General features: G+C 39.6%; 1 protein-coding gene across 1 annotated transcript in view; it reads right to left on the reverse strand.

Moving 5' to 3' along the window:
• Positions 1-325: 325 nt before the first annotated feature.
• LOC138739815 (T-cell surface antigen CD2-like) overlaps positions 326-12,999 on the reverse strand; it is a 29,420-nt gene continuing 16,746 nt past the window's right edge. Inside the window, exons 3-5 of the mRNA XM_069892364.1 lie at positions 10,042-10,305; positions 4,922-5,040; positions 326-701 (exon numbers count right to left, since the gene is read on the reverse strand). Of these exons, the coding sequence (XP_069748465.1) occupies positions 669-701; positions 4,922-5,040; positions 10,042-10,305 (416 nt within the window). The 3' untranslated portion in view covers positions 326-668. The remainder of the gene's footprint in view (positions 702-4,921; positions 5,041-10,041; positions 10,306-12,999) is intronic.

Consider the following 12,999-nt stretch of genomic DNA (forward strand, 5'->3'; position numbering starts at 1 on the left):
GAGAAGGAAACCTTTGACGTGAAGTGGAACTAGGCACACATAAATAGGCACAAAGGAACATCAGACAATAATAATTAGCAGATTGGAAAGACATAATAGAAAACTGGAGACACATGAAACACTCCTGTTGCTGGAATCTGGAGTAATAAACAATCTGCTCCTGGAAATAGGTCTAACTATGATCAAGCGAGGGAATTTAGCCAAAACATCAACAAATTATTTTCTCCCACTGATTCTGCTTGACCTGCTGGGTTCCTCCAGCAGGATGCTTTTTGTCCTCATGGAAAGTGTTCAATAGATCAAATAAAAAAATCTGCTATAATGATTTTGTTATGCATTTTATTTCATGACATGTTCTAGTGTGCAAAAGTTTTCATTTGTCACTTAAATCAGTGAACAGAATATTTCTGGAAACAGGAACATAATTAACAAAGCAGGATAAAGCCAATTTACAAAAAGGACAAAAGTGCCATGACTCAAATTGACGTAAAGGATGCGTACTGTTCAGTTATAAAGGACAAAGTATCAACCATTATCTGTGATTAGCTTTGCAAAGAATAGAGAGAGCCATCCAGGTAGATTAAAACCTGGTTGTTTTTTTTAGGCTGGTTCACGTTTAAATGGTCCATTGTTCTCCATCTTGCATTGATCTCAATTCATTTTCATTATCACTTCTGAAGGCAATCTTCACAGATTCTCATCTATGAAAAAGCAGGTGAAATAAATTGTTTTGTTAGAAGATTAATGATGACATATTCTAAAACAGGTATAATTGAGTCTGGATTTATGGGGTCAGAGTACTTTGCCTGCTCTATTTCTAGGTAAATGTTAGGAGCCCAGGACTGAAGAGAGTATTTTTATCACTGTTTATTTTCTGATGGAAATTTTACAGGTCACAATTGTACCACAGTGTCAATGAGCTTATTTTAAAAAAATCTCAAAATAATGATTAAGACATAACCTTCATGGGTTCTGACAGGAGCAGTTTCAATGAAATTACTTCACCACTTTGTTGTGCAGCACCAAGAAAAGACTGTCAGCCCTTAAAGCAATTATCACCACAGCAGCCGGTAGTTTTCAGGCTGCCAAAGGGAACCTGCGAGGGAGCAGGTCTTCGCAACTGTACATAGTTGTGTCTCCTCTTCAAATCATCTGTCACACTTCGCCCCCGGCTTATGCTGTCTTCATGATAAGCAGTCGACCGAACATAACATTGTTTTCTCATTATTTACATTCCTTAAAAAAAATTGTTAGTTTTGAGCAGAAGGGCGCACTTTGGAATGCTTATGAGCAGATTTCAGGGAGCTTTGAAGCTGTTTCAGGAAGGGTCATCTCATCCGTTGATTGGTCCTTCAAATGACACCTACTGGCCTGTTGTGCACCTTATGCTTCCAACTGAACAGTGATTGGTGTTTTCTGGACTGAGTGATCCATCTGCTCTTGCAGGCTGTTGAAATGTGCAACGTATGACAACTGATGTCATCAGGGTGCCCTGGTGATGCTGAGAAAAAGTCACATTTTGATCATGAATGAGAATGCTTGGTCCAATTTCATCAATGCCACAATTTCACCCAGAACTGATCACAAAAGGGATCTTTTCCTGATTAAGTTTAATCTTGCATCGTGTAGAGCTGAAGCCACATCTGGATTCAATCACATTTCTAACCATTCAGGCAGTATTTTTAAAAATTTGATACAATGAACAAGGAGGGCTGAAGCTATGAAGGGTCTTCACTCCCCTCCCCCCTCCCCACCTTGCCAAATGATAATCACGAATGAGTGGAGGAGAGATGAGATTGTAATTAACAACAGTAAAACCCCTGTAATCCGGAATTCAAGCAACCTCCAGCCTCAAGCAACTGGCAAAAAAAAAAATCACAGAAAATAAATGGGTGAAAAAATATGGAAGTTTAAAATTGGTGTGTCTCACTGTTAGTTCATCAATTACACAACACACAGTCTCAAGCAACTGGAAAATTCACTAATCTGGCATCTGCCATAGGTGGCAGAAACTAGGGATTTTACAGTACATTTATTAGATGTAAATGGATTGAATAGTGTAACATCCCCATTGACTCCTGGGGACCTCGGGCTCATGAATGTTCAAAGTGTATATGGAGGATTCAGGATGATTTGGGCACCTTGAGGCCATAGGGGGCACTCAGGTACTGAGTGACAGAAGGAATGCAGACCACACCCAACCTGCCCCTGGAGAAGTACCTGCACATCCCACATTGGGCTCATCAGCCATCTCAGGGTCTATCTTGAGGGACAAGCTAATAAAAGTGGCAAAAAGAGGACCAAAGGTAAGACATATCTGAAGTTCCATGGGTAGAGGTCAACCAAGAGAGGATTGCAGCAATGTGGTGTAAAGATGACAAAGGCTGATAGTTTCAAAGGTAGACCAGCTGAGGCAGAGGTAAGAAATGAGCAAAGATGGAAATCTTTCATCTTCCTTGATCATTGTCTGATGAAGGCTCACATAACCGTTAAGGACCCCTACCACCCCATACATAGCATCTTCCAGCTACTCCCGTCGGGAAAGTGATTCAGATTTCAGATTTATTGTCAGAGTATAAACATGACATCACACACAGCCCTGAGATTCTTTTTACCTGCAGGCCAGGCAGAATGACCACTTATTGGTAGTGCAAAAAAAAAACTTTACACAATGATTATATGTAAAGCAAATAAAGAAATGTAAACAAACTGTGTAATACAGAGAGGGGAAAAACAATAAATAAAGTGCAAAAATAAGAGTCCTTAAATGAGTCTCTGATTGAGTTTGTTGTTGAGGACCCTGATGGTGGAGGGGTAGTAGCTGTTCCTGAACCTGGTGGTGTGAGTCTTGTGGCATCTATACCTCTTTCCTGATGGCAGCCGTGTGCTGGGTGGTGTAGATCCTTGGTGATTGCTGCTACTCACTGATGGCAGCGATCCCCATGGATGTTCTTGATGGTGGGAAGGGTTTTGCCTGTGATGTTCTGGGCTGTGTCCACAACCTTTTGCAGGGCTTTGCACTCAAGTGTATTGGTGTCCCCATATCAGCCAGTCAGCACACTTTCCACCACAAATCTGTAGACATTTGCCAGGGTTTCTGATGTCATACCCAACCTCTGCAAACTCCAAAGTGAGTAGAGGTGCTGACATGCTTTCTTTATGATGTCATTAGTGTGCTGGGTGGAGGAAAGATCCTCCAAGGTAGTGACTCTCAATAACTTAAATTTGCTCACCCTCTTTACCTCTGATCCCACAATGATCACTGGATCGTACACATCTGGGTTTTCCCTTCCTGAAGTCAACAATCACCTCCTTGGTCTTGATGACATTTTGTGCAGGGTTGTTGTTGGTGCACCATTTGGCCAGGTTTTCAATCTCCCTCCTGTATGCTGTTTTTATACAACCCATTACCATTGTATTGTCATTGAATTTGTAAATCGTGTCGTACTGAGCCACACAGTCATAGCTATAAAGTGATTAGAGCAGGGTGCTAAGAATGCACCCCTCTGGTGTTCCAGCACTGTTAAAAATTGTGGAGAAGATGTTCTTCCCAATCCTCACTGATTATGGTCTGGAGGTGAGGTAATTCATGATCCAATTACACAGTGGGGTGTTGAGTCCCAGGTCTTGGAGTTTGCTGATCAGTTTTGAGGGGCTGATGGTGTTAAATGCCACACTGTGGTCAATAAAGAGCATCCTGATTTGCTGTCCAGCTGTTCCAGGGCTTTGTGTAGATGGCATCTGCCATTGATCTGTTGCTGCGATAGGTGAATTGGAATGTATCTATGTCACTGCTCAGACAGAAGCTGATATGCTTCAAAACCATCACTTTTGATTTGAGTGCCACTGATCGATGGTCATTTAGGCAGGATATCACACACTTTTTGGGGACCAGTACAATTGATGTCTGCTTGAAACAGGTGGGTACCACGTCCTGCCGGACTCAGATGTTGAAGATATCATGAATACACTGGTAAGTTGGTCAGCACAGAATTTTAATACTCAGCCGAGTACTCCTTCCAGACCAGATGCTTTCCTTGGATTCACTCTCTTGATTCAAGGACAGGAGAGGATTATCAGGGGAAATGGGGGTGCACAGGGGTGGTTCTTCCTTGTTCTTGTAGTCAAATCGGACGTAGAAGGCATTGTGTTCATCAGGGGTGAAGCTTTGCCGTTTTCTACTACACCAGATTTGGTTTTGTCGCAGGTTATGTTGTTGAGGCCCTGCCACACCTATTGGGTATCAGAAGTATACAGAAGTCTACAGAAATATCAGAGCCAGGACCATTAGGCTGAGAAACAGCTTCTTCCCACAGGCAGTGAGACTATTGAATGACTGATGAACTGCTCATACAATTCCTCTGACACTCTACTATTTATTTAATAATATTTATTTATTTTATATTACCATCATCATGAACGAAGATTTAGGAAGGGGACTGTCCAAGTCTGCTGCAGGCTTGCTGGTGGCTGATGAGGCCAATGCAGGACCGACATGCCCGGCTGCAGCGGCTGTAGGGAGAATTCTGTTCTGGGTTTGGTTTGTGTGCTTTTACACCGAGGAACACTGTTTCATCCAGTTGTACTTATAAAATTGTATGATAATGATAAACTTGTACTTGAATTTATGCATTGAGCAGGATGTGCCATAAAACATTGAACTCACCGGCAAAAAAACACCATATTTTTAATGCTACCACACTTTAAACAGAAAAATGATCTCTATCTTAATTACGATATGTTAAAAGCAACTCACCGTTATTTTAATTAATTGGCAATTTAATACAACCTTGTATTTAAAGGTCACTCCTACCAGGAATTGAATTTTCACATCTCAATTTTATTTCACGTTCCAAACATACAAACTTCAGCTTAAACAGGATGTGAATGTCACAGTTTAAAAACATGGTTATAAGCTTACCTCTTTTATATGGCAGTTGTTAGTTTTGGTGATGCAGCAATAAAACAGTCTCACAAAAATAAGCAATCCAATCACTCCCAGTGCAATGAAGATCATGTAGATATAGCCTGGCATTGAACCTATACCAAAGAAGAAGTAAAAAGACTTCAGAAGGACTTGACAAATTATTTCAAATCCATACTGACTAAAGTCATACATACAACATTTCTTTGGCTTGGCTTCGCGGACGAAGATTTATGGAGGGGGTAAAAAGTCCACGTCAGCTGCAGACTCGTTTGTGGCTGACAAGTCCGATGCGGGACAGGCAGACACGATTGCAGCGGTTGCAGGGGAAAATTGGTTGGTTGGGGATGGGTGTTGGGTTTTTCCTCCTTTGCCTTTTGTCAGTGAGGTAGGCTCTGCGGTCTTCTTCAAAGGAGGTTGCTGCCCGCCAAACTGTAGGCTCTGCGGTCTTCTTCAAAGGAGGTTGCTGCCCGCCAAACTGTGAGGCGCCAAGATGCACGGTTTGAGGCGATATCAGCCCACTGGCGGTGGTCAATGTGGCAGGCACCAAGAGATTTCTTTAGGCAGTCCTTGTACCTTTTCTTTGGTGCACCTCTGTCACGGTGGCCAGTGGAGAGCTCGCCATATAACACGATCTTGGGAAGGCGATGGTCCTCCATTCTGGAGACGTGACCCATCCAGCGCAGCATTTAAACATCAGCTAAATCCCCAAACCCTTCATCGATGTGCAACATATTTGTCAGATCACATGGAATGTTGTGCACAGATCCAGTGGTCATAATGCAGGAAGAATGCGCTAGCCCTAGAAAGAATGCAGAAGAGATTCACAGGATCTTTACTGGAATGGAGAGATGTACTACAAGGAGAGATTGGAAAGACTGATAGGAACACAGGAGGCTGAGGAGTGACTAACTAGAGGTTTATAAAATGACAAAGGTAGATAGTCACAATTTTTTCCCCAGAGTAGGGAAATCTAGAACTATAGAGCACTGAATTGAAGTGAGAGAGGAGAAATTTGAAGGGGACCTGAGGGGGAAGGGGAAGTTTTTCCTACAGATGGAGGTGCCTATCTGGAATGAGCTGGTAGAGGCAGATCCAATTACAGCGTTTCAAAGGCATTTGGACAGGTACTTCAAAAGTAAAAGCATGGAGGAATGTGGATCTAATATGGGCAAATAAAGCCAGCATTGAAAGTCGTCACAGTCTGCATGGTAGTGATGGGACAAAAGGCCCTGACCTGTGCTGTACTTTTCAAAGTTTCTATGGGACCATACATTCAAAGGTCCATCGCTATGGGACCATACCATCAAAGGTCCATCGCAATGGGACCATACCATCAAAGGTCCATTGCAATGGGACCATACCATCAAAGGTCCATCACTATGGGACCGTACCATCAAAGGTCCATCGCAATGGGACCGTACCATCAAAGGTCCATCTCTATGGGACCGTACCGTCAAAGGTCCATCGCTATGGGACCATACCATCAAAGGTCCATCGCTGAAAATGGCAGAGAGCTCAAATTTGATAGAAAGGCCTGAATTTCCATGCTAAATGCATTAACCCCCTTTCCATTCCTTTCAGATGAGCTCATCTAAAATGGGCTAAAGGTTTTTTTTTTAACTTGTTTAACCAAGGTGTAACTCAATTTAAAGAAATTCTATTTGAAAAGTGACTTATTTATTTATTATTTTATACATTTTTATTCAATAAATTTCTTTGTGTCACTAAAACATGATTGGCATGGTCAGACTTGTGGCCACACAATGGCACAGCTGTTAGACTACTGTCAGAAATCTCGGAGATGTAGGTGAATTGACTCTTCTGGGCTACCATTTCAATTAATGTGAAAACTTTCCTATTCAATAGCATTTAAAACAGACAATGCTTATTTTGCCAGAAAGGGTCTTTTTAAAACCACAGTGGTTAGACAGGCATTGCCTAAAACATTCATCTCAAAAGATTCCAAGGCTAGGAGCCAACATCCTTTGTAACTCCCAAAAGAGACAGGAAGCCCAAGGAATGCTGATTGTAAAGTCTGCAAGGCAGTTCGATGTTCTAAACAATATCTTCTTCAATTATACTCTACTGTAGTCTTTGCAGATCTGATAAAACATGGCAAAGTATTCTGAAAAAGCTGTACTTGACGAAGATTAACCAGGAAGATTATCATTACATTCTGCTCCTGAATGTCTCACAAACTTCAGTTTTGCTTTCTTGCTTCATTGTGGATTTTCAGAGATGCCTGTCCATTTGAAGTTGGTTCTCTTCCTTCACACTTTTCCCATTGAACCATAAATGAGAAAACACATGAAGAGAGGAATTCCACTAAATTATCACAAAAATTCCCAATCAATATATGATTGTTTTTAATATACATGTTTTTAATAATTTCAACAGCTTCTACAAGAACTGATATGGTCACTGTTCAAGAAAAATTACAGTCTGGTTCAAAATGCTTCCAGGTTAGTTGCAGAATTCTTGATCATTCCACTGCATTCAAGTGTGTCCATAGATCTGCTCTTGCTTTATATAGACTCATACAAAATCTTTTTCAGTACAATTTGTTGAGTAATGAAGGTCAAAATGGGTGTAAACTGAATTAGATATAATGTGGTTGGCCACACCACAGTTGGCATGATTTCTAGCTATTTGAGCTGTATTTATGGGATTGTTGATTGTCATCTATTTTGAATAGGCTTGGTGAATAATTAAGATCTCAGTTATTTAGTTAATTATATCTAGGTTGCTATTTCCTTTAAGCCATTAGAGGTCATGTAAGCATTTCTGGATTCTCATAACTAAACAAAAAAGTGAACATTCTGAATGTTGTAGGGAATGCCTCGAATAGGTTGCCGATTGATTCTTCCAAAGCTTTATTTTCCAATCTACACAAATTGCAGTTTATCCAGAATATGGTGGCATGCATTATCAGATTCACCAAAGCTGCTAAATCATAATTGAAGAAGATATTAGACAGAATATCCACCTGCTTTCTAAACCTCAAGATCAGCTTTTATTGGGACAGCCAGCTTTTCTTGGGCTTGTCTTTCTCCAGATGACTCATACCCTTGGAATTACTCAAAAACTGGTGTCATGATACAGGTATCATCGTTGTGTTCAGGAATGAAGGCAACCAATCCTTCAAGTTACTCTCAAAATGATATAACAAAAATAACATCAGCTATCCACAGATATTAAGAGATTTGTTTACAAGGTTGATCCAGTGGGAAAAGTATAATGCTAGGCAGCACAGAATATTTCTTCATTAGCAAGAATCCCAAATATAAGAAAATGCAACCAACTTCTGCCCAGACGATATTCTGTATAATTTAACAAAATAGTAGAAGGAACAACTTTTGCAGCAGTTCACTCTGTTTATTAGTCGTCAAATAGAGAGAAGTGGGTTGTGTGAGATGGCATAGATCTTGTGTCTCGACAAAACTATCATCCTCATCTCTTCCTCATTACCACAAATTCTCATACATTTAGCAAAAATAAAAGGAACAGGAAGCATTCAGCAGATTAGATAGTATGCTTGGAAAGAGAAACAGAGGCAACATTTAGGTCGATGACCCTTCATCAGGCAGAAACCATGATTGGTTTGTTCTTAAGAGATACCACCTGCCCCACTGAATGTTTCAAGAATTTTCTGTTTTTCTTTTCAATTTCCAGCAGCTGCAGGTTTTCACTTCAATAGAATAAACTGTATGTGTAAAATCATGATTAAACCATAAAAACTGAAGCTATTTTGATGCGAGAGAGGGGACCTGAGGATGCTTGAGATGTCTTCCTTCTTCAGAAAGCATGGTTTCCACTCTTTTGTCATTATCACCCACATCTTCTCTATTTCCTGCATACACTGTATCTTCCCTGGCCCCTTCTCTCATCAGTCGCAACAAGGACAGGGTTCCCCTCATCCTCACCTACCTCCGTATCCAACATATCATTCTCCACAATTTCAAGGACATACCTTGGGATCCCACCATCAAACATAACCTGTCCTGTCCTCCCCTTTCCTCTTTCCATGGGGATCGCTCCAACTATGACTCGCTCATACTGTCATCCCTTCCCAACAATTGCACTCCTGATATCTACCCCTGTGAAGGCAAGAAGTGCTACACTCGCGGCCACACCTCCTCCCTCACCACCTTCCATATGAGGCAACACTTCACTTGTGAATCCATACGGGTCATTTACTGCATCTGGTGCTCCCATTGTGGCCTCCTCCACATCAGGGAGCCTGGACACAAACTAGGAGATCATTTTGTTGAGCACTTTTGCTCAGTCCGTTGCCACAGCAAATACCTTCCAATAGTCAATTCAACATCCATTGCCATATTTTTCACCTGCAAATTGGAGGAACAACATCTTGTATTCCATCTCAGCAGCCTCCATACAGATAGCATCAATAATGATGTCTCCATTTTCCATTAACCCCTTCCTTCCAGTCTCCCCCTTTCTCTCAAATCTCTGTCTCCTTTCCTCCTGATCCATATACCCTTCCCTTTCTTTCTTCTTTCCCAACCCTCTGCCCTCTCCTAATCACTTCTCTGCTTCTTCTTCCTCACTCCAGAACCCACCTGTCAGCATGTGCTCCTCCCCACTCCCCAGAAGTCGATGCCGGAAGCACTTCCCCACTGCCACTGCCACCACTCCCTGAAACCTCCCCATCACTTGGTGCCATCATAACCACTCCTATCTGGGATCCTGAGATCGACGTCACCGCTCCTGCCTGGTAGGCTGAAGTTCCAGCTCCCACCAGGTGTACAATGTCAGCGCTCCAGCTCCATGGGCTGTCACCGCTCCTGCTTGGTTGCCGCTCCAGCTCCATGGGCCATCACTGTTGCTGCCTGGTAGGCTGGTTTTTTTTTTACTTACTTAATTTACAGCTTTGTTACTTGCAATTGGGGTGTTTAAAATTTTTTTTGGGTTGCTCCTGGGAGGACCGGACAGCCCAAAAAATGGGGGTTGACTTATACACTGGATATACCATAAAACTCTTCAAATTAGGCTGAAAAATGGGGTCAACATACACCAGTCAACGTATACACCGAAATAAACGGTCATTTAAAAATTTTGCCCAACTATATATTTTAACATTGTTTTTCACTTGCCTTCACAATTGAGTTCCTTTGGAGGTGATTGATTTTTACTGATGGGGTTTTCAACCTTACAGAAGAATGTTTTAATATTAGAAAATAAGGTAAAGTTCTTCAGTGTAGCTTTTCGCCCCTCATCCGAAAACACGGCATTATCCTCAGTCAGTTGTTGATCATTCAGGTAGAAGGAAACTGGAATTGCTCCACGTACCTCACATGACATAAAAACTTTTTGTTTGGTGTCACAAGTGATTTTTATTACTGGTGTTGAGAGTTTCTCTAAAAGGGAAACAAAGGGTTAAAATATCATCCAACTTCACGATTAATGTAGCGGTTAGTGCAGCGATATTGAAGTGCTGGTGGCAGGGGCCCTACCTGTGAAGAGTTTGTACATTCTCCCCATGTCTGTGTGGGTTTTCTCTGGTTTCCTCCCACCTTTCTAAACATACTGGGCTGTAGGTCAGTTGGGTATAATTGAGTGGGATGGCCTCAAGGGCTGTAAGGGCCTGTTACTATGCGATATTTCTAAATTAAAAATTAATTTTATGCAACTGTAAATTAAGACTTGGTTTCAACCTTTACAATAATTAGTGTTCCATTAATGAGCTTATGACATGAGACTTGGAAATCTTTATATTACTGCAATACTACACTACACACACTTCTTAGTTATGTAGTTACGTATGAGATGCTTTTTCGCTGTCTTTTTTTGCCAAAGGTTTAGTGTATCTTTCATTTGTTTAAAAGCTCACACGACCAACTTTTACAGTTGGGCTTCATTTGTAAACCTACTCCTAAATAATTCCACAATCTGGGTGACTTTTTAAAAAATAAAAAACACTATTCAATATAATTTTTTTATTTAAAAAAAATCTTTTTTCAGGAACTATATACTGTATAAGATTTATTTTAAGATAGAACCTTTTAAAAATCTTATATGGTTCCTTAAAATTTTTCAGCCGGCAATATTTGATTTGCTTTTTTTTCTCCAGTAATTACAATTTTCATGGCCTGTTTAAGTGTTTAAACAACATTTTGAAATATCAATAATAACTCATCGTTTAATTGATTGTGTTTTTTTACAATTCCATTGATATTTTTATCTGAAGACAGTCTTTACAAAATATAGAGAGTGGACATAATATTTTAAATCCCTTTGTAAGTTTATTTTTCACTCCAAATCCATTCCCTGTATCTCCTTAATTTCCTAACTTAGCACTTGGCTTAAGACTTGATTTCTATGAGTGTTTTTATTTCTCAGTCTTTCTCTTCCTTAAATCCACTTCTTTGATCAAGTTCATGGTTAACTCTTCTAATATCTTCAGCTTGTCTGATTACCTTCTTTTATAAAGCATGTCAGGATATTTTTCTAAACTAAAGGCACTGACAAATATTCTTGTTGAGGCAAAAATATTTAAACTTTTGTTTGTGCTCCTACATAGTCTGGGATCTGAAAAAGTAAGTCTATGTCCTGGAACTGGTCATTGCTTGCATTTGCTAACTTTTCTCCTTTAATACACCAATCCAAATAAAAGGCATCTTCTAATTTCCTTGCCCTTCCCCCCTTCAGCATCCACGATACAAATGCTCCTGTTTGTTTCACTGATCATCTTTCCCCTACCCTTTGCCAATTCATCCCCAGCAGTTTTTCTCCATGATCCCCTTTGTGTATGATAACTTGAATTTGCAGAGGAGAACACTCTGTGTGCAATTTCCATGTGCCAAGACAATAGGCAGGCTTGAGGTATTTGCATCAAGCTGTCATTGGCACTCCATGCAGCAAAGGGTTAACATCCAAGTAAAAGCATATTAGAATTTCCAGCGAACAACACTGAATTTTGCATGATACATCTCTGAGAATCAATCATTTAAACTTATATTGCATTGTTTATGTCCCAGTAACAATCTCATATGCATTGATGAATTCATATACACCTTAGTACATTGACTAATTCCACTGAATTACCCTCACATTTTTGGGTTTGAATTACAAAATTCACTCACGTTTCTTACCACTTTTATTGAAAATAGGTTTCTTTTTTTTAATATTTTATTTAAATTTCACTCATGTATTAATCCAAATTCATAATTTAGCAATCATATACCTCATAGTTATAATATGTTTTTATATGTATAATCCCCCCCCATATCCCTCCTACCCCTTCCCCCAAATAATAAACCAGAAAAGGAAAAGAAACGAAAAGGTAGAAAAGTAAGAAAACTAAAAAGAAAGAACAGTAAAAAAAATAAAGATAGAACACACCTGGTTATTAAATGTTTCATAAACTTATACCATGACATTTTAATTATATATTAATTAATTAACTCCAATGAGCTGATAAGGTTCTCAGAGGTCTAGGGGATACCTTTTATAAATTAATTCCTATAACTTGTAATTATTACCACCAGGTTTTCAAGAAGGAATCATATCTATTTTCTAAATTATATGTAATCTTCTCAAGAGGAATACAACTATGAATTTCAGCATGCCATCTGTCCAATCCCAAATGTGAATCTGATTTCCATGTCACTGCTATACATTTTCTTATAACTGATAATGCAATTTTCATAAATTCTTTTTGAAACAAATTAAATATCATTTTTGGTCTTATGCTGGATATATTACCTAATAGGAAAAGTGTAGGAATTTGAAGGAATTTAACTCCCGTAACCTGATATAAAAATTCTCCTAGTTCCAACCAGAAAGGTCTTAATTTTGAACAAGGGCATGTGGAGTGCAAAAAAAAGTTCCTGTCTCTTGATTACACCTAAAATGCTTATCAGATGAATCTGATTTCAGTCTATGTAATTTCTGTGGGGTAAGATACCACTGATGTAAGAAATTATACTGTTTTAAGCTGTATCTAACATTTATTGTATTTGTCATGACAATGTTCTAACCAATTTTTCTTCCCAATACTAATAGTTAAATCCATTTCCCATCTCTGCCTAAATCTATGAATTCCTTGTTTT

This window comes from Narcine bancroftii, chromosome 7 (genome assembly GCF_036971445.1).
Source record: "Narcine bancroftii isolate sNarBan1 chromosome 7, sNarBan1.hap1, whole genome shotgun sequence".
Taxonomy (NCBI): Eukaryota; Metazoa; Chordata; class Chondrichthyes; order Torpediniformes; family Narcinidae; genus Narcine; species Narcine bancroftii.